Source organism: Heptranchias perlo, chromosome 16 (genome assembly GCF_035084215.1).
Source record: "Heptranchias perlo isolate sHepPer1 chromosome 16, sHepPer1.hap1, whole genome shotgun sequence".
NCBI lineage: Eukaryota > Metazoa > Chordata > Chondrichthyes > Hexanchiformes > Hexanchidae > Heptranchias > Heptranchias perlo.
Genome location: NC_090340.1, coordinates 847,244 through 866,133, shown reverse-complemented (window position 1 = coordinate 866,133; position 18,890 = coordinate 847,244). Strand labels below are relative to the sequence as shown.

The 18,890-nt window shown below is 49.6% G+C and overlaps 1 protein-coding gene across 1 annotated transcript in view; it reads left to right on the top strand.

Annotated features, from left to right (window-relative positions):
- Window positions 1-18,890, top strand: part of ccdc102a (coiled-coil domain containing 102A) — a 347,394-nt gene that overhangs the window by 270,268 nt on the left and 58,236 nt on the right. Inside the window, exon 7 of the mRNA XM_067997599.1 lies at window positions 17,896-18,066. Coding sequence (XP_067853700.1) covers window positions 17,896-18,066 — 171 coding nt within the window. The remainder of the gene's footprint in view (window positions 1-17,895; window positions 18,067-18,890) is intronic.

The following is an 18,890-nucleotide window of genomic DNA, read 5'->3' as shown; positions in this document are numbered from 1 at the left end:
TGGCGGAGAGGGCCCAGGGGCTATGTGGCCGGGTCCTGCTCCGACTTCTTGTGTTCTTTAGATTTGTGGTTGGGATCAGATCAGCCATGATCTTATTAAATGGCGGAGCAGGCTCGAGGGGCCGATTGGCCTACTCCTGCTCCAATTTCTTATGTTCTTATGTTCTTATCTGCTCTGTGAATAGTGCTGGGAGAGATCTGCTCTGTGAATAGTGCTGGGAGAGATCTGCTCTGTGAATAGTGCTGGGAGAGATCTGCTCTGTGAATAGTGCAGGGAGAGATCTGCTCTGTGTTGTGCAGGGAGAGATCTGCTCTGTGTTTCGTGCAGGGAGAGATCTGGTCTGTGAATAGTGCTGGGAGAGATCTGCTCTGTGAATAGTGCTGGGAGAGATCTGCTCTGTGAAAAGTGCTGGGAGAGATCTGCTCTGTGTATAGTGCAGGGGGAGATCTGCTCTGTGTATAGTGCTGGGAGAGTTCTGCTCTGTGTATAGTGCTGGGAGAGATCTGCTCTGTGAATGGTGCAGAGAGAGATCTGCTCTGTGAATAGTGCTGGGAGAGATCTGCTCTGTGCATAGTGCTGGGAGAGATCTGCTCTGTGTATACTGCAGGGTGAGATCTGCTCTGTATAGTGCTGGGAGAGATCCGCTCTGTGAATAGTGCTGGGAGAGATCTGCTCTGTGAAAAGTGCAGCGAGAGATCTGCTCTGTGTATCGTGCTGGGAGAGATCTGCTCTGTGTATAGTGCTGGGAGAGATCTGCTCTGTGAATAGTGCAGGGAGAGATCTGATCTGTGTATAGTGCAGGGAGAGATCTGCTCTGTGTATACTGCAGGGAGAGATCTGCTCTGTGTATAGTGCTGGGAGAGATCTGCTCTGTGTATAGTGCAGGGAGAGATCTGCTCTGTGAATAGTGCAGGGAGAGATCTGCTCTGTGTTGTGCAGGGAGAGATCTGCTCTGTGAATAGTGCAGGGAGAGATCTGCTCTGTGTTGTGCAGGGAGAGATCTGCTCTGTGTATACTGCAGGGAGAGATCTGCTATGTGTATAGTGCTGGGAGAGATCTGCTCTGTGTATAGTGCTGGGAGAGATCTGCTCTGTGAATAGTGCTGGGAGAGATCTGCTCTGTGAATAGTGCAGGGAGAGATCTGCTCTGTGAATAGTGCAGGGAGAGATCTGCTCTGTGTATAGTCCAGGGAGAGATCTGCTCTGTGTGTAGTGCTGGGAGAGATCTGCTCTGTGTATAGTGCTGGGAGAGATCTGCTCTGTGAATAGTCCAGGGAGAGATCTGCTCTGTGTGTAGTGCAGGGAGAGATCTGCTCTGTTTCGTGCTGGGAGAGATCTGCTCTGTGTATAGTCCAGGGAGAGATCTGCTCTGTGTATAGTGCAGGGTGAGATCTGCTCTGTGTATAGTGCTGGGAGAGGTCTGCTCTGTGAATAGTGCAGGGGGAGATCTGCTCTGTGTATAGTGCTGGGGGAGATCTGCTCTGTGAATAGTGCAGGGGGAGATCTGCTCTGTGTATAGTGCTGGGAGAGATCTGCTCTGTGAATATTGCAGGTGGAGATCTGCTCTGTGTATAGTGCAGGGAGAGATCTGCTCTGTGAATAGTGCTGGGAGAGATCTGCTCTGTGTATAGTGCAGGGAGAGATCTGCTCTGTGTATCGTGCAGGGAGAGATCTGCTCTGTGAATAGTGCTGGGAGAGATCTGCTCTGTGTATGGTGCTGGGAGAGATCTGCTCTGTGAATAGTGCAGGGGGAGATCTGCTCTGTGTATAGTGCTGGGCGAGATCTGCTCTGTGAATAGTGCAGGGGGAGATCTGCTCTGTGTATAGTGCAGGGAGAGATCTGCTCTGTGAATAGTGCTGGGAGAGATCTGCTCTGTGTATAGTGCAGGGAGAGATCTGCTCTGTGTATCGTGCAGGGAGAGATCTGCTCTGTGAATAGTGCTGGGAGAGATCTGCTCTGTGAACAGTGCAGGGAGAGATCTGCTCTGTGTATAGTGCAGGGAGAGATCTGCTCTGTGTATAGTGCAGAGAGAGATCTGCTCTGTGTATAGTGCAGAGAGAGATCTGCTCTGTGAATGGTGCAGGGAGAGATCTGCTCTGTGTATAGTGCAGGGGGAGATCTGCTCTGTGTATAGTCCAGGGAGAGATCTGCTCTGTGTATAGTGCAGAGAGAGATCTGCTCTGTGAATAGTGCAGGGAGAGATCTGCTCTGTGTATAGTGCAGGGGGAGATCTGCTCTGTGTATAGTCCAGGAAGAGATCTGCTCTGTGTGCAGTGCAGGGGGAGATCTGCTCTGTGAATAGTGCTGGGAGAGATCTGCTCTGTGAAAAGTGCTGGGAGAGATCTGCTCTGTGTATAGTGCAGGGGGAGATCTGCTCTGTGTATAGTGCTGGGAGAGATCTGCTCTGTGTATAGTGCTGGGAGAGATCTGCTCTGTGTATAGTGCAGGGTGAGATCTGCTCTGTATAGTGCTGGGAGAGATCCGCTCTGTGAATAGTGCTGGGAGAGATCTGCTCTGTGTATAGTGCAGCGAGAGATCTGCTCTGTGTATCGTGCTGGGAGAGATCTGCTCTGTGTATAGTGCTGGGAGAGATCTGCTCTGTGAATAGTGCAGGGAGAGATCTGATCTGTGTATAGTGCAGGGAGAGATCTGCTCTGTGTATACTGCAGGGAGAGATCTGCTCTGTGTATAGTGCTGGGAGAGATCTGCTCTGTGTATAGTGCTGGGAGAGATCTGCTCTGTGAATAGTGCTGGGAGAGATCTGCTCTGTGAATAGTGCAGGGAGAGATCTGCTCTGTGTATAGTCCAGGGAGAGATCTGCTCTGTGTGTAGTGCTGGGAGAGATCTGCTCTGTGTATAGTGCTGGGAGAGATCTGCTCTGTGAATAGTCCAGGGAGAGATCTGCTCTGTGTGTAGTGCAGGGAGAGATCTGCTCTGTATAGTGCTGGGAGAGATCTGCTCTGTGTATAGTCCAGGGAGAGGTCTGCTCTGTGAATAGTGCAGGGGGAGATCTGCTCTGTGTATAGTGCTGGGAGAGATCTGCTCTGTGAATATTGCAGGTGGAGATCTGCTCTGTGTATAGTGCAGGGAGAGATCTGCTCTGTGAATAGTGCTGGGAGAGATCTGCTCTGTGTATAGTGCAGGGAGAGATCTGCTCTGTGTATCGTGCAGGGAGAGATCTGCTCTGTGAATAGTGCTGGGAGAGATCTGCTCTGTGTATAGTGCTGGGAGAGATCTGCTCTGTGAATAGTGCAGGGGGAGATCTGCTCTGTGTATAGTGCTGGGCGAGATCTGCTCTGTGAATAGTGCAGGGGGAGATCTGCTCTGTGTATAGTGCAGGGAGAGATCTGCTCTGTGAATAGTGCTGGGAGAGATCTGCTCTGTGTATAGTGCAGGGAGAGATCTGCTCTGTGTATCGTGCAGGGAGAGATCTGCTCTGTGAATAGTGCTGGGAGAGATCTGCTCTGTGAACAGTGCAGGGAGAGATCTGCTCTGTGTATAGTGCAGGGAGAGATCTGCTCTGTGTATAGTGCAGAGAGAGATCTGCTCTGTGTATAGTGCAGAGAGAGATCTGCTCTGTGAATGGTGCAGGGAGAGATCTGCTCTGTGTATAGTGCAGGGGGAGATCTGCTCTGTGTATAGTCCAGGGAGAGATCTGCTCTGTGTATAGTGCAGAGAGAGATCTGCTCTGTGAATAGTGCAGGGAGAGATCTGCTCTGTGTATAGTGCAGGGGGAGATCTGCTCTGTGTATAGTCCAGGAAGAGATCTGCTCTGTGTATAGTGCAGAGAGAGATCGGCTCTGTGAATAGTGCTGGGAGAGATCTGCTCTGTGAATAGTGCAGGGAGAGATCTGCTCTGTGTATAGTGCAGGGGGAGATCTGCTCTGTGTTTCCTGCTGGGAGAGATCTGCTCTGTGTATAGTGCAGGGGGAGATCTGCTCTGTGAATAGTGCTGGGAGAGATCTGCTCTGTGAACAGTGCTCGGAGAGATCTGCTCTGTGTATACTGCAGGGAGAGATCTGCTCTGTGTATAGTGCTGGGAGAGATCTGCTCTGTGAATAGTGCTGGGAGAGATCTGCTCTGTGAATAGTGCTGGGAGAGATCTGCTCTGTGAATAGTGCTGGGAGAGATCTGCTCTGTGAATAGTGCTGGGAGAGATCTGCTCTGTGTATAGTGCTGGGAGAGATCTGCTCTGTGAATAGTGCTGGGAGAGATCTGCTCTGTGAATAGTGCAGGGAGAGATCTGCTCTGTGAATAGTGCAGGGAGAGATCTGCTCTGTGTTGTGCAGGGAGAGATCTGCTCTGTGTTTCGTGCAGGGAGAGATCTGCTCTGTGAATGGTGCTGGGAGAGATCTGCTCTGTGAATAGTGCAGGGAGAGATCTGTTCTGTGTATAGTGCAGAGAGAGATCTGCTCTGTGTATAGTGCAGAGAGAGATCTGCTCTGTGTATAGTGCAGAGAGAGATCTGCTCTGTGAATGGTGCAGGGAGAGATCTGCTCTGTGTATAGTGCAGGGGGAGATCTGCTCTGTGTATAGTCCAGGGAGAGATCTGCTCTGTGTATAGTGCAGAGAGAGATCTGCTCTGTGAATAGTGCAGGGAGAGATCTGCTCTGTGTATAGTGCAGGGGGAGATCTGCTCTGTGTATAGTCCAGGAAGAGATCTGCTCTGTGTATAGTGCAGAGAGAGATCTGCTCTGTGAATAGTGCTGGGAGAGATCTGCTCTGTGAATAGTGCAGGGAGAGATCTGCTCTGTGTATCGTGCAGGGGGAGATCTGCTCTGTGTTTCCTGCTGGGAGAGATCTGCTCTGTGTATAGTGCAGGGGGAGATCTGCTCTGTGAATAGTGCTGGGAGAGATCTGCTCTGTGAACAGTGCAGGGAGAGATCTGCTCTGTGAACAGTGCAGGGAGAGATCTGCTCTGTGTATAGTGCAGGGGGAGATCTGCTCTGTGTATAGTCCAGGGAGAGATCTGCTCTGTGTATAGTGCAGAGAGAGATCTGCTCTGTGAATAGTGCTGGGAGAGATCTGCTCTGTGAATAGTGCAGGGAGAGATCTGCTCTGTGTATAGTGCAGGGGGAGATCTGCTCTGTGTTTCCTGCTGGGAGAGATCTGCTCTGTGTATAGTGCAGGGGGAGATCTGCTCTGTGAATAGTGCTGGGAGAGATCTGCTCTGTGTATAGTGCAGGGGGAGATCTGATCTGTGTTTCCTGCTGGGAGAGATCTGCTCTCTGTATAGTGCTGTCGGACATCTGCTCTGTGAACAGTGCTGGGAGAGATCTGCTCTGTGTGTAGTGCTGGGAGAGATCTGCTCTGTGAATAGTGCTGGGAGAGATCTGCTCTGTGAATAGTGCTGGGAGAGATCGGCTCTGTGAATAGTCCAGGGAGAGATCTGCTCTGTGTGTAGTGCTGGGAGAGATCTGCTCTGTGAACAGTGCAGGGAGAGATCTGCTCTGTGTATCGTGCTGGGAGAGATCTGCTCTGTGTATAGTGCAGGGAGAGATCTGCTCTGTGTATCGTGCAGGGGGAGATCTGCTCTGTGAATAGTGCTGGGAGAGATCTGCTCTGTGAACAGTGCAGGGAGAGATCTGCTCTGTGTATACTGCAGGGAGAGATCTGCTCTGTGTATAGTGCTGGGAGAGATCTGCTCTGTGTATAGTGCTGGGAGAGATCTGCTCTGTGAATAGTGCTGGGAGAGATCTGCTCTGTGAATAGTGCAGGGAGAGATCTGCTCTGTGAATAGTGCAGGGAGAGATCTGCTCTGTGTTGTGCAGGGAGAGATCTGCTCTGTGTTTCGTGCAGGGAGAGATCTGCTCTGTGAATAGTGCTGGGAGAGATCTGCTCTGTGAACAGTCCTGGGAGAGATCTGCTCTGTGAAAAGTGCTGGGAGAGATCTGCTCTGTGTATAGTGCAGGGGGAGATCTGCTCTGTGTATAGTGCTGGGAGAGATCTGCTCTGTGTATAGTGCTGGGAGAGATCTGCTCTGTGAATAGTGCAGGGAGAGATCTACTCTGTGAATAGTGCTGGGAGAGATCTGCTCTGTGTATAGTGCTGGGAGAGATCTGCTCTGTGTATAGTGCAGGGTGAGATCTGCTCTGTATATTGCTGGGAGAGATCCGCTCTGTGAATAGTGCTGGGAGAGATCTGCTCTGTGTATCGTGCTGGGAGAGATCTGCTCTGTGTATCGTGCTGGGAGAGATCTGCTCTGTGTATAGTGCTGGGAGAGATCTGCTCTGTGAATAGTGCAGGGAGAGATCTGATCTGTGTATGGTGCAGGGAGAGATCTGCTCTGTGTATACTGCAGGGAGAGATCTGCTCTGTGTATAGTGCTGGGAGAGATCTGCTCTGTGTATAGTGCTGGCAGAGATCTGCTCTGTGAATAGTGCTGGGAGAGATCTGCTCTGTGAATAGTGCAGGGAGAGATCTGCTCTGTGAACAGTGCAGGGAGAGATCTGCTCTGTGTATAGTCCAGGGAGAGATCTGCTCTGTGTGTAGTGCTGGGAGAGATCTGCTCTGTGTATAGTGCTGGGAGAGATCTGCTCTGTGAATAGTCCAGGGAGAGATCTGCTCTGTGTGTAGTGCAGGGAGAGATCTGCTCTGTATAGTGCTGGGAGAGATCTGCTCTGTGTATAGTCCAGGGAGAGATCTGCTCTGTGTATAGTGCAGGGTGAGATCTGCTCTGTGTATAGTGCTGGGAGAGATCTGCTCTGTGAATAGTGCAGGGGGAGATCTGCTCTGTGTATAGTGCTGGGAGAGATCTGCTCTGTGAATAGTGCAGGGGGAGATCTGCTCTGTGTATAGTGCTGGGAGAGATCTGCTCCGTGAATAGTGCAGGGGGAGATCTGCTCTGTGTATAGTGCAGGGAGAGATCTGCTCTGTGAATAGTGCTGGGAGAGATCTGCTCTGTGTATAGTGCAGGGAGAGATCTGCTCTGTGTATCGTGCAGGGAGAGATCTGCTCTGTGAATAGTGCTGGGAGAGATCTGCTCTGTGTGTAGTGCTGGGAGAGATCTGCTCTGTGAATAGTGCAGGGGGAGATCTGCTCTGTGTATAGTGCTGGGAGAGATCTGCTCTGTGAATAGTGCAGGGGGAGATCTGCTCTGTGTATAGTGCAGGGAGAGATCTGCTCTGTGAATAGTGCTGGGAGAGATCTGCTCTGTGTATAGTGCAGGGAGAGATCTGCTCTGTGTATCGTGCAGGGAGAGATCTGCTCTGTGAATAGTGCTGGGAGAGATCTGCTCTGTGAACAGTGCAGGGAGAGATCTGCTCTGTGTATAGTGCAGGGAGAGATCTGCTCTCTGAATGGTGCTGGGAGAGATCTGCTCTGTGAATAGTGCTGGGAGAGATCTGCTCTGTGAATAGTGCTGGGAGAGATCTGCTCTGTGAATGGTGCTGGGAGAGATCTGCTCTGTGAATAGTGCAGGGAGAGATCTGTTCTGTGTATAGTGCAGAGAGAGATCTGCTCTGTGTATAGTGCAGAGAGAGATCTGCTCTGTGTATAGTCCAGGGAGAGATCTGCTCTGTGTATAGTGCAGGGTGAGATCTGCTCTGTGTATAGTGCTGGGAGAGATCTGCTCTGTGAATAGTGCAGGGGGAGATCTGCTCTGTGTATAGTGCTGGGAGAGATCTGCTCTGTGAATAGTGCAGGGGGAGATCTGCTCTGTGTATAGTGCTGGGAGAGATCTGCTCCGTGAATAGTGCAGGGGGAGATCTGCTCTGTGTATAGTGCAGGGAGAGATCTGCTCTGTGAATAGTGCTGGGAGAGATCTGCTCTGTGTATAGTGCAGGGAGAGATCTGCTCTGTGTATCGTGCAGGGAGAGATCTGCTCTGTGAATAGTGCTGGGAGAGATCTGCTCTGTGTGTAGTGCTGGGAGAGATCTGCTCTGTGAATAGTGCAGGGGGAGATCTGCTCTGTGTATAGTGCTGGGAGAGATCTGCTCTGTGAATAGTGCAGGGGGAGATCTGCTCTGTGTATAGTGCAGGGAGAGATCTGCTCTGTGAATAGTGCTGGGAGAGATCTGCTCTGTGTATAGTGCAGGGAGAGATCTGCTCTGTGTATCGTGCAGGGAGAGATCTGCTCTGTGAATAGTGCTGGGAGAGATCTGCTCTGTGAACAGTGCAGGGAGAGATCTGCTCTGTGTATAGTGCAGGGAGAGATCTGCTCTCTGAATGGTGCTGGGAGAGATCTGCTCTGTGAATAGTGCTGGGAGAGATCTGCTCTGTGAATAGTGCTGGGAGAGATCTGCTCTGTGAATGGTGCTGGGAGAGATCTGCTCTGTGAATAGTGCAGGGAGAGATCTGTTCTGTGTATAGTGCAGAGAGAGATCTGATCTGTGTATAGTGCAGAGAGAGATCTGCTCTGTGTATCGTGCAGACAGAGATCTGCTCTGTGAATGGTGCAGGGAGAGATCTGCTCTGTGTATAGTGCAGGGGGAGATCTGCTCTGTGTATAGTCCAGGGAGAGATCTGCTCTGTGTATAGTGCAGAGAGAGATCTGCTCTGTGAATAGTGCAGGGAGAGATCTGCTCTGTGTATAGTGCAGGGGGAGATCTGCTCTGTGTATAGTCCAGGAAGAGATCTGCTCTGTGTATAGTGCAGAGAGAGATCTGCTCTGTGAATAGTGCTGGGAGAGATCTGCTCTGTGAATAGTGCAGGGAGAGATCTGCTCTGTGTATCGTGCAGGGGGAGATCTGCTCTGTGTTTCCTGCTGGGAGAGATCTGCTCTGTGTGTAGTGCAGGGGGAGATCTTCTCTGTGAATAGTGCTGGGAGAGATCTGCTCTGTGAACAGTGCAGGGAGGGATCTGCTCTGTGAACAGTGCAGGGAGAGATCTGCTCTGTGTATAGTGCAGGGGGAGATCTGCTCTGTGTATAGTCCAGGGAGAGATCTGCTCTGTGTATAGTGCAGAGAGAGATCTGCTCAGTGAATAGTGCTGGGAGAGATCTGCTCTGTGAATAGTGCAGGGAGAGATCTGCTCTGTGTATAGTGCAGGGGGAGATCTGCTCTGTGTTTCCTGCTGGGAGAGATCTGCTCTGTGTATAGTGCAGGGGGAGATCTGCTCTGTGAATAGTGCTGGGAGAGATCTGCTCTGTGTATAGTGCAGGGGGAGATTTGATCTGTGTTTCCTGCTGGGAGAGATCTGCTCTCTGTATAGTGCTGTCGGACATCTGCTCTGTGAACAGTGCTGGGAGAGATCTGCTCTGTGTGTAGTGCTGGGAGAGATCTGCTCTGTGAATAGTGCTGGGAGAGATCTGCTCTGTGAATAGTGCTGGGAGAGATCTGCTCTGTGAATAGTCCAGGGAGAGATCTGCTCTGTGTGTAGTGCTGGGAGAGATCTGCTCTGTGAACAGTGCAGGGAGAGATCTGCTCTGTGAACAGTGCAGGGAGAGATCTGCTCTGTGTATAGTGCTGGGAGAGATCTGCTCTGTAAACAGTGCAGGGAGAGATCTGCTCTGTGTATAGTGCTGGGAGAGATCTGCTCTGTGTATAGTGCTGGGAGAGATCTGCTCTGTGAATAGTGCAGGGAGAGATCTGCTCTGTTAATAGTCCAGGGAGAGATCTGCTCTGTGTGTAGTGCTGGGAGAGATCTGCTCTGTGAACAGTGCAGGGAGAGATCTGCTCTGTGAATAGTGCAGGGAGAGATCTGCTCTGTGTATAGTGCTGGGAGAGATCTGCTCTGTGAACAGTGCAGGGAGAGATCTGCTCTGTGTATAGTGCTGGGAGAGATCTGCTCTGTGTTTTGTCCAGGGAGAGATCTGCTCTGTGTGTAGTGCTGGGAGAGATCTGCTTTGTGTATAGTGCTGGGAGAGATCTGCTCTGTGTATAGTCCAGGGAGAGATCTGCTCTGTGAACAGTGCAGGGAGAGATCTGCTCTGTGAATAGTGCAGGGAGAGATCTGCTCTGTGTGTAGTGCAGGGAGAGATCTGCTCTGTGAATAGTGCAGGGAGAGATCTGCTCTGTGTGTAGTGCAGGGAGAGATCTGCTCTGTGAATAGTCCAGGGAGAGATCTGCTCTGTGTATAGTGCTGGGAGAGATCTGCTCTGTGAATAGTCCAGGGAGAGATCTGCTCTGTGTGTAGTGCAGGGAGAGATCTGCTCTGTGTATAGTGCTGGGAGAGATCTGCTCTGTGAATAGTGCTGGGAGAGATCTGCTCTGTGAATAGTGCTGGGAGAGATCTGCTCTGTGAATAGTGCAGGGAGAGATCTGCTCTGTGTGTAGTGCTGGGAGAGATCTGCTCTGTGAACAGTGCAGGGAGAGATCTGCTCTGTGTATAGTCCAGGGAGAGATCTGCTCTGTGTGTAGTGCAGGGGGAGATCTGCTCTGTGTATAGTGCAGGGAGAGATCTGCTCTGTGCATATTGCTGGGAGAGATCTGCTCTGTGAATAGTGCAGGGAGAGATCTGCTCTGTGTATAGTGCAGTGAGAGATCTGCTCTGTGTATAGTGCAGGGAGAGATCTGCTCTGTGAATAGTGCTGGGAGAGATCTGCTCTGTGAATAATGCTGGGAGAGATCTGCTCTGTGTATCGTGCAGGGAGAGATCTGCTCTGTGAATAGTGCTGGGAGAGATCTGCTCTGTGTATAGTGCTGGGAGAGATCTGCTCTGTGAATAGTGCAGGGGGAGATCTGCTCTGTGTATAGTGCTGGGAGAGATCTGCTCTGTGAATAGTGCAGGGGGAGATCTGCTCTGTGTATAGTGCAGGGAGAGATCTGCTCTGTGAATAGTGCTGGGAGAGATCTGCTCTGTGTATAGTGCAGGGAGAGATCTGCTCTGTGTATCGTGCAGGGAGAGATCTGCTCTGTGAATAGTGCTGGGAGAGATCTGCTCTGTGAACAGTGCAGGGAGAGATCTGCCCTGTGTATAGTGCAGGGAGAGATCTGCTCTCTGAATGGTGCTGGGAGAGATCTGCTCTGTGAATAGTGCTGGGAGAGATCTGCTCTGTGAATAGTGCTGGGAGAGATCTGCTCTGTGAATGGTGCTGGGAGAGATCTGCTCTGTGAATAGTGCAGGGAGAGATCTGTTCTGTGTATAGTGCAGAGAGAGATCTGCTCTGTGTATAGTGCAGAGAGAGATCTGCTCTGTGTATAGTGCAGAGAGAGATCTGCTCTGTGAATGGTGCAGGGAGAGATCTGCTCTGTGTATAGTGCAGGGGGAGATCTGCTCTGTGTATAGTCCAGGGAGAGATCTGCTCTGTGTATAGTGCAGAGAGAGATCTGCTCTGTGAATAGTGCAGGGAGAGATCTGCTCTGTGTATAGTGCAGGGGGAGATCTGCTCTGTGTATAGTCCAGGAAGAGATCTGCTCTGTGTATAGTGCAGAGAGAGATCTGCTCTGTGAATAGTGCTGGGAGAGATCTGCTCTGTGAATCGTGCAGGGAGAGATCTGCTCTGTGTATCGTGCAGGGGGAGATCTGCTCTGTGTTTCCTGCTGGGAGAGATCTGCTCTGTGTGTAGTTCAGGGGGAGATCTGCTCTGTGAATAGTGTTGGGAGAGATCTGCTCTGTGAACAGTGCAGGGAGAGATCTGCTCTGTGAACAGTGCAGGGAGAGATCTGCTCTGTGTATAGTGCAGGGGGACATCTGCTCTGTGTATAGTCCAGGGAGAGATCTGCTCTGTGTATAGTGCAGAGAGAGATCTGCTCTGTGAATAGTGCTGGGAGAGATCTGCTCTGTGAATAGTGCAGGGAGAGATCTGCTCTGTGTATAGTGCAGGGGGAGATCTGCTCTGTGTTTCCTGCTGGGAGAGATCTGCTCTGTGTATAGTGCAGGGGGAGATCTGCTCTGTGAATAGTGCTGGGAGAGATCTGCTCTGTGTATAGTGCAGGGGGAGATCTGATCTGTGTTTCCTGCTGGGAGAGATCTGCTCTCTGTATAGTGCTGTCGGACATCTGCTCTGTGAACAGTGCTGGGAGAGATCTGCTCTGTGTGTAGTGCTGGGAGAGATCTGCTCTGTGAATAGTGCTGGGAGAGATCTGCTCTGTGAATAGTGCTGGGAGAGATCTGCTCTGTGAATAGTCCAGGGAGAGATCTGCTCTGTGTGTAGTGCTGGGAGAGATCTGCTCTGTGAACAGTGCAGGGAGAGATCTGCTCTGTGAACAGTGCAGGGAGAGATCTGCTCTGTGTATAGTGCTGGGAGAGATCTGCTCTGTGAACAGTGCAGGGAGAGATCTGCTCTGTGTATAGTGCTGGGAGAGATCTGCTCTGTGTATAGTGCTGGGAGAGATCTGCTCTGTGAATAGTGCAGGGAGAGATCTGCTCTGTTAATAGTCCAGGGAGAGATCTGCTCTGTGTGTAGTGCTGGGAGAGATCTGCTCTGTGAACAGTGCAGGGAGAGATCTGCTCTGTGAATAGTGCAGGGAGAGATCTGCTCTGTGTATAGTGCTGGGAGAGATCTGCTCTGTGAACAGTGCAGGGAGAGATCTGCTCTGTGTATAGTGCTGGGAGAGATCTGCTCTGTGTTTTGTCCAGGGAGAGATCTGCTCTGTGTGTAGTGCTGGGAGAGATCTGCTTTGTGTATAGTGCTGGGAGAGATCTGCTCTGTGTCTCGTCCAGGGAGAGATCTGCTCTGTGAACAGTGCAGGGAGAGATCTGCTCTGTGTATAGTGCAGGGAGAGATCTGCTCTGTGAATAGTCCAGGGAGAGATCTGCTCTGTGTGTAGTGCAGGGAGAGATCTGCTCTGTGAATAGTGCAGGGAGAGATCTGCTCTGTGTGTAGTGCAGGGAGAGATCTGCTCTGTGAATAGTGCAGGGAGAGATCTGCTCTGTGTGTAGTGCAGGGAGAGATCTGCTCTGTGAATAGTCCAGGGAGAGATCTGCTCTGTGTATAGTGCTGGGAGAGATCTGCTCTGTGAATAGTCCAGGGAGAGATCTGCTCTGTGTGTAGTGCAGGGAGAGATCTGCTCTGTGTATAGTGCTGGGAGAGATCTGCTCTGTGAATAGTGCTGGGAGAGATCTGCTCTGTGAATAGTGCTGGGAGAGATCTGCTCTGTGAATAGTGCAGGGAGAGATCTGCTCTGTGTGTAGTGCTGGGAGAGATCTGCTCTGTGTGTAGTGCAGGGGGAGATCTGCTCTGTGTGTAGTGCAGGGAGAGATCTGCTCTGTGCATATTGCTGGGAGAGATCTGCTCTGTGAATAGTGCAGGGAGAGATCTGCTCTGTGTATAGTGCAGTGAGAGATCTGCTCTGTGTATAGTGCAGGGAGAGATCTGCTCTGTGAATAGTGCTGGGAGAGATCTGCTCTGTGTATAGTGCTGGGAGAGATCTGCTCTGTGAATAGTGCAGTGAGAGATCTGCTCTGTGAATAGTGCTGGGAGAGATCTGCTCTGTGTATAGTGCAGGGAGAGATCTGCTCTGTGAATAGTGCTGGGAGAGATCTGCTCTGTGTATAGTGCTGGGAGAGATCTGCTCTGTGAATAGTGCTGGGAGAGATCTGCTCTGTGTGTCGTGCAGGGAGAGATCTGCTCTGTGAATAGTGCTGGGAGAGCTTTGACCCACCGAGCAGGCAACCGGACTTTCGGATTATCCTGCCCCTCCGACAGTGCCACCTCCCCCACACCGGGATGACCCTTGAGCCAGGACGTCACCCCCACGTCCTTCCTGGATGACCCTCGAGCCAGGACTCCCCAAACCGGCTGACCCTCGAGCTGTACCTCACTCCTGCTGACCCTCTGAGTGGGCTTTGCCCTGTGTGTTCTGCATTGACTCCATCAGGGGGACATGTCTTTCGTCCAGTTTCGTATCCATTCCCAATCCCAGGAAACCTTGCTATCGGCTGGGGTTTGTGCCTTTCCCTTTAAGCATAAAGCAATTAAGTGGTAGAGACGGCAGCTGGAGACTTTCCAGTTATCCCAGAAAATAGCCCTCCGCCTTTTTTTTTACTTGAGCTGTAACTTTGGAATCTCTTGTTCCACCCCAAGTTCTGCAGCAAGTAAACAGCACTATGTGTGTGTGTGTGTGTGTGTGTGTGTGTGAGAGAGGGAGACAGTGAGGGGGGTGCATCTTACTGATTCTGATACTTCACTGTGCAATGCAGTTCAGCTTGGCAAGTCTCTAAAAGCAAAATGCATGAGTACCAGTTTGTATTTCAAACTGATTTGATAAATGCAAATTAGAGGGTTTTGGAACGAGCTGATCACAATCTGCGGGTGAGGTTCAGTTCCTTGATGCCATAATGTCACAGAGTCTCCGGGGATGAGAGTGGTGTTCGGTGGTAGTGCAAAACCGGTGAGAACCAGTTAGAAGCCTGATCTATAACACGTCCGGTTCTTTTTTCCATTGAAGCCCAATTTCGCCCCCCCCCACCTTGTTTTTGCAGTAAGTGATCCTGTTGGGAAGCATTAGAAAATCAAGATGCCTTTCAGGAGGAGATGGTTCGGGTACAGTCTGGGCACATTCCCATGAGGCAGAAAGGTAGAGCAACTAAAGCCAGAGATCCCTGGATGACAAAAGAGACAGTGAGTAAGATGAAATGCAAAAAAAGGGCATATGACAGATATCAGGTTGATAACACAAGTGAGAACCAGGCAGAATATAGAAAGTTCAGAGGGGAAGTGAAAAAGGAAATAAGAGGGGCAAAGAGAGAGTATGAGAATAGACCGGCGGCCATTATAAAAGGGAATCCAAAAGTCTTCTATAGGAATGTAAACAGTAAACGGGTAGTGAGAGGAGGGGTGGGGCCGATTAGGGACCATAAAGGAGATCTACTCATGGGGGCAGAAGGCATGGCTGAGGTACTAAATGAGCACTTTGCCTCTGTCTTTACGAAGGAAGACGCTGCCAGAGTCTCAGTAAAGGAAGATATAGTTGAGATACTGGATTAGCTAAAAATTGATAAAGAAGAGGTACTTGAAAGGCGAGCTGTACTTAAAGTAGATAAATCACCCGGTCCAGATGGGATGCATCATCCTAGGTTGCTGAGGGAAGTAAGAATATAAGAACATAAGAATTGGGAGCAGGAGTAGGCCATCTGGCCCCTCGAACCTGCTCCGCCATTCATCAAGATCATGGCTGATCTTCTACCTCAACGCCATTTTCCTGCACTATCCCCATATCCCTTGATGCCTTTAATATCTAGAAATCTATCGATCTCTGTTTTGAATGTACTCAATGACTGAGCCTCTACAGCCCTTTGCGGTAGAGAATTCCAAAGATTCACCACCCTGTGAGTGAAGAAACTTCTCATCTCAGTCCTAAATGGCCTACCCCTTATTCTGAGACTGTGACCCCTGGTTCCAGACTCCCCAGCCAGGGGAAACATCCTCTCTGCATCTACCCTGTCGAACCCTGTAAGAATTTTGTATGTTTCAATGAGATCACCTCTCATTCTTCTAAACTCTAGAGAATACAGGTCTAGTCTACTCAATCTCTCCTCATACGACAATCCTGGCATCCCAGGAATCAGTCTGGCGAACCTTCATTGCACTCCCTCTATGGCAAGTATATCCTTCCTTCGGTAAGGAGAGCAAAACTGTACACAATACTCCAGGTGCATATTTAATTGCAGTAAGACATCTTTACTCCTGTACTCAAATCCTTTTGTAATAAAGGCCAACACTGAGGGTGGAAATTGCAGAGGTGCTGGCTATAATCTTCCAAACATCCGTATAAATGGGGGTTGTGCCGGAGGACTGGAGAATTGCAAATGTTACACCCTTGTTCAAAAAAGGTTGTAAGGATAAACCCAGCAACTACAGGCCAGTCAGTTTAACCTCAGTGGTGGGGAAACTTTTAGAAACAATAATCAAAGGATATGGGGAAATGGCAGGAAAGTGGAGTTGAGGTAAAAATCAGATCAGCCATGATCTCATTAAATGGCGGAGCAGGCTCGAGGGGCTGAATGGCCTACTCCTGCTCCTATCTCTTATGGTCTAATCCGAGACAGAATTAACAGTCACTTGGACGAGTGTGATTGAGCACAGATTTGTTAAAGGCAAATCGTGGTTAACTAACCTTATAGAGTTTTTTGATGAGGTAACAGAGAGGGTCGATGAGGGCATTGCAGTTGATGTGGTGTATATGGACTTTCAAAAGGCGTTTGATAAAGTGCTGCACAGTAGACTAATCGTCAAGATTGCGGCCCGTGGAATAAAAAGGGCAGTAGCAACATGGATACAGAATTGGCCAAGTGACAGGAAAGAGAGTAGTGGTGAACGGTTGTTTTTCGGACTGGAGGGAGGTGTACAGTGACGTTCCCCAGGGGTCGGTGCTGGGACCACTGCTTTTCTTGATATATATTAATGACTTGGACTTGGGTGTACAGGGCACAATTTCCAAATTTGTAGATGACACAAAACTTGGAAGGGTAGTAAACAGTGAGGAGGATAGTGATAAACTTCAAGAGGATATAGACAGGCTGGTATGGGCGGACACGTGGCAGATGAAATTTAGCGCAGAAAAATGTGAAGTGATACATTTTGGTAGGAAGAATGAGGAGAGGTAACATAAACTAGAGGGCACAACTCTTAAAAGGGGTACAGGAACAGAGAGATCTGGGGGTATATGTGCACAAATCGTTGAAGGTGGCAGCGCAGGTTAAGAAAACGGTTAAAAAAGCATACAGGATCCTGGGCTTTATAAATAGAGGCATAGAGTACAAAAGAATGGAAGTCATGATGAACCTTTATAAAACACTGGTTCGGCCACAACTGGAGTATTGTGTCCAGTTCTGGGCACCGCACTTTAGGAAAGATGTGAAGGTCTTAGAGAGGGTGCAGAAGAGATTTACGAGAATGATTCCAGGGATGAAGGACTTTAGTTATGTGGATAGACTGGAGAAGCTGGGGTTGTTCTCCTTGGAACAGAGACGGTTGAGAGGAGATTTGATCGAGGTGTTTAAAATCATGAAGGGTCCAGACAGAGTGGATAGAGAGAAACTGTTCCCATTGGTGGAATGGTCAAGGACCAGAAGACACAGATTTAAGGTGATTGGCAAAAGAACCAAAGGTGACATGAGGAGAAACTTTTTTACCCAGCGAGTGGTTATGATCTGGATGCACTGCCCGAGGGGGTGGTGGAGGCAGATTCAATCACGGCCTTCAAAAGGGAACTGGATAAATACTTGAAAGGAAAAAAATTGCAGGACTACAGGGAAAGAGCGGGGGAGTGGGACTGGCTGGATTGCTCTTGCATAGAGCTGGCATGGACTCGATGGGCCGAAGGGCCTCCTTCCGTGCTGTAACCTTTTAGATTCTTGTGGCAGCCAATTTGTGCAAGATTCCACAATCAGCAATAAGATGGCTGACCATTTAATCTGCTGTTGTTGGTGGTGTTTGTTGAGGGAAGGATGTTAGCCAGGAAACTGGGAGAACTCCGTACTCTTTTCTCATTGGATCCTTGACATCACCTGCCCAGGTAGGCAGGGCCTCTGTTGAAGGTTTCATCCAAAAGACAGCACCTCCAACAGTGCAGCACTCCCTTAGTACTGCCCTGGTCCTTAGTCAGGCTTCCTGCAGGGGAGGGGCCATAAACCCCAGCCTTTTGACTCAGAGAGTTTAGTGATACTGGCTGAGCCTAACTGACACTATGAAGGCACATGATTTTTACTGTTAATCACTGGTGCGGTCCTGAATGAGTAAAATTGCACCAACCTTTTCTATCATATGTGAGATGCGCTGGTTCCAAAAACTATTTTCCTCGATACAGTCAACCTAACACTTTTGTCTTCCCTCTTGGTATTAGAATGCAGAGCAATCTTCACCATTCTACAGGCATTTGATGAATTGTAAACCAACTAAATGTGTGCGTTCAACCCTAGATTCCTCCCCTAGATAACGGATTGCTGTGTGAATGATCCTGTCTGCTGTCCTGAAGTTAGTGGACATCTTGTAAGCTGTGGCTATTTGTTGGTTCTTGAGCTCTGAGGGATTGTTGGGTTACTTGTTGTGATGCACGTTGTTTCTTGGCACAGGAGTTGTCAGATCTCAGGCACATTCATGCCAAGCTGAAGAAACAGTACCAAGAAAAGATGGCTGAGCTGGCACACGCCAACAGAAGAATCGAGCAGCATGAAGGTGAAGTGAAGAAACTACGTCTGCGAGTGGAAGAGTTAAAGAAGGAGCTGGCGCTGGCGGAGGATGAGGTCTGTCTGTCTTCTTGTATTGTTGGTCTGGTAAGGGAGTGGGTGTTGCAGTGAGGATCTCAGCACTGCTCTTCAAATCTACAAGGGGAAAATTAATGGGGAGGGGAAATCTCAGGGAACACTTCATGTTTAAAGTTCCCTTGCGTTGTCCATATTTTTTAAGGTCTTGACGCTTTGGTGAAACCATTAAATTTGACAGGGGCCTGTCATACCAGGTCTCCACACTTTCAGGCCTGGCCATTGATGTGGAGGAACCTCGTGAATCCCTGGGCAGCGTTATCGATTGTAATGGGAGCGACCTGGAAGCACATCCAGAACTGACGGTTAAATAGACCATGTGTACATGTGCAATCAGGCTCTGCTCCGATACTAAGCCACATCCCTGGCTATCAAAACACTGTAAACAATCTGTATAAAGTAGGGTAAATATAGTGATCGCGTGCCCAATGGGCATGATCGCCAGAGATGGGACTGCAACATGGTGGTGCTGATTGCCCAGCCTCACTTCATTCGACCACAGTTCCCTGCTGAGCGCAACTAATTTACACTAATTATCTCTTCAAGAATATGCCGATCATTTTCCTGTCATTATGAATCTCTGATGTCAGGTGTCTATCATTTATTGCCAGTGACTATCTCACTTGTGTAATCAGTTTAACCCTATTCAGTCTCAAGCCCCAAATAACCCATTTTGGCCTACTGAGGAATTAACATACACATTCTTCCTCTCAGTCCTCCCAGTAGAGCCAAGGAATGGCTGACCAAAAAGATCCCGTGCTCCATCCCTGGCCTGTGCTGAGATAGCTGATCCCAGCAGAGGTGGT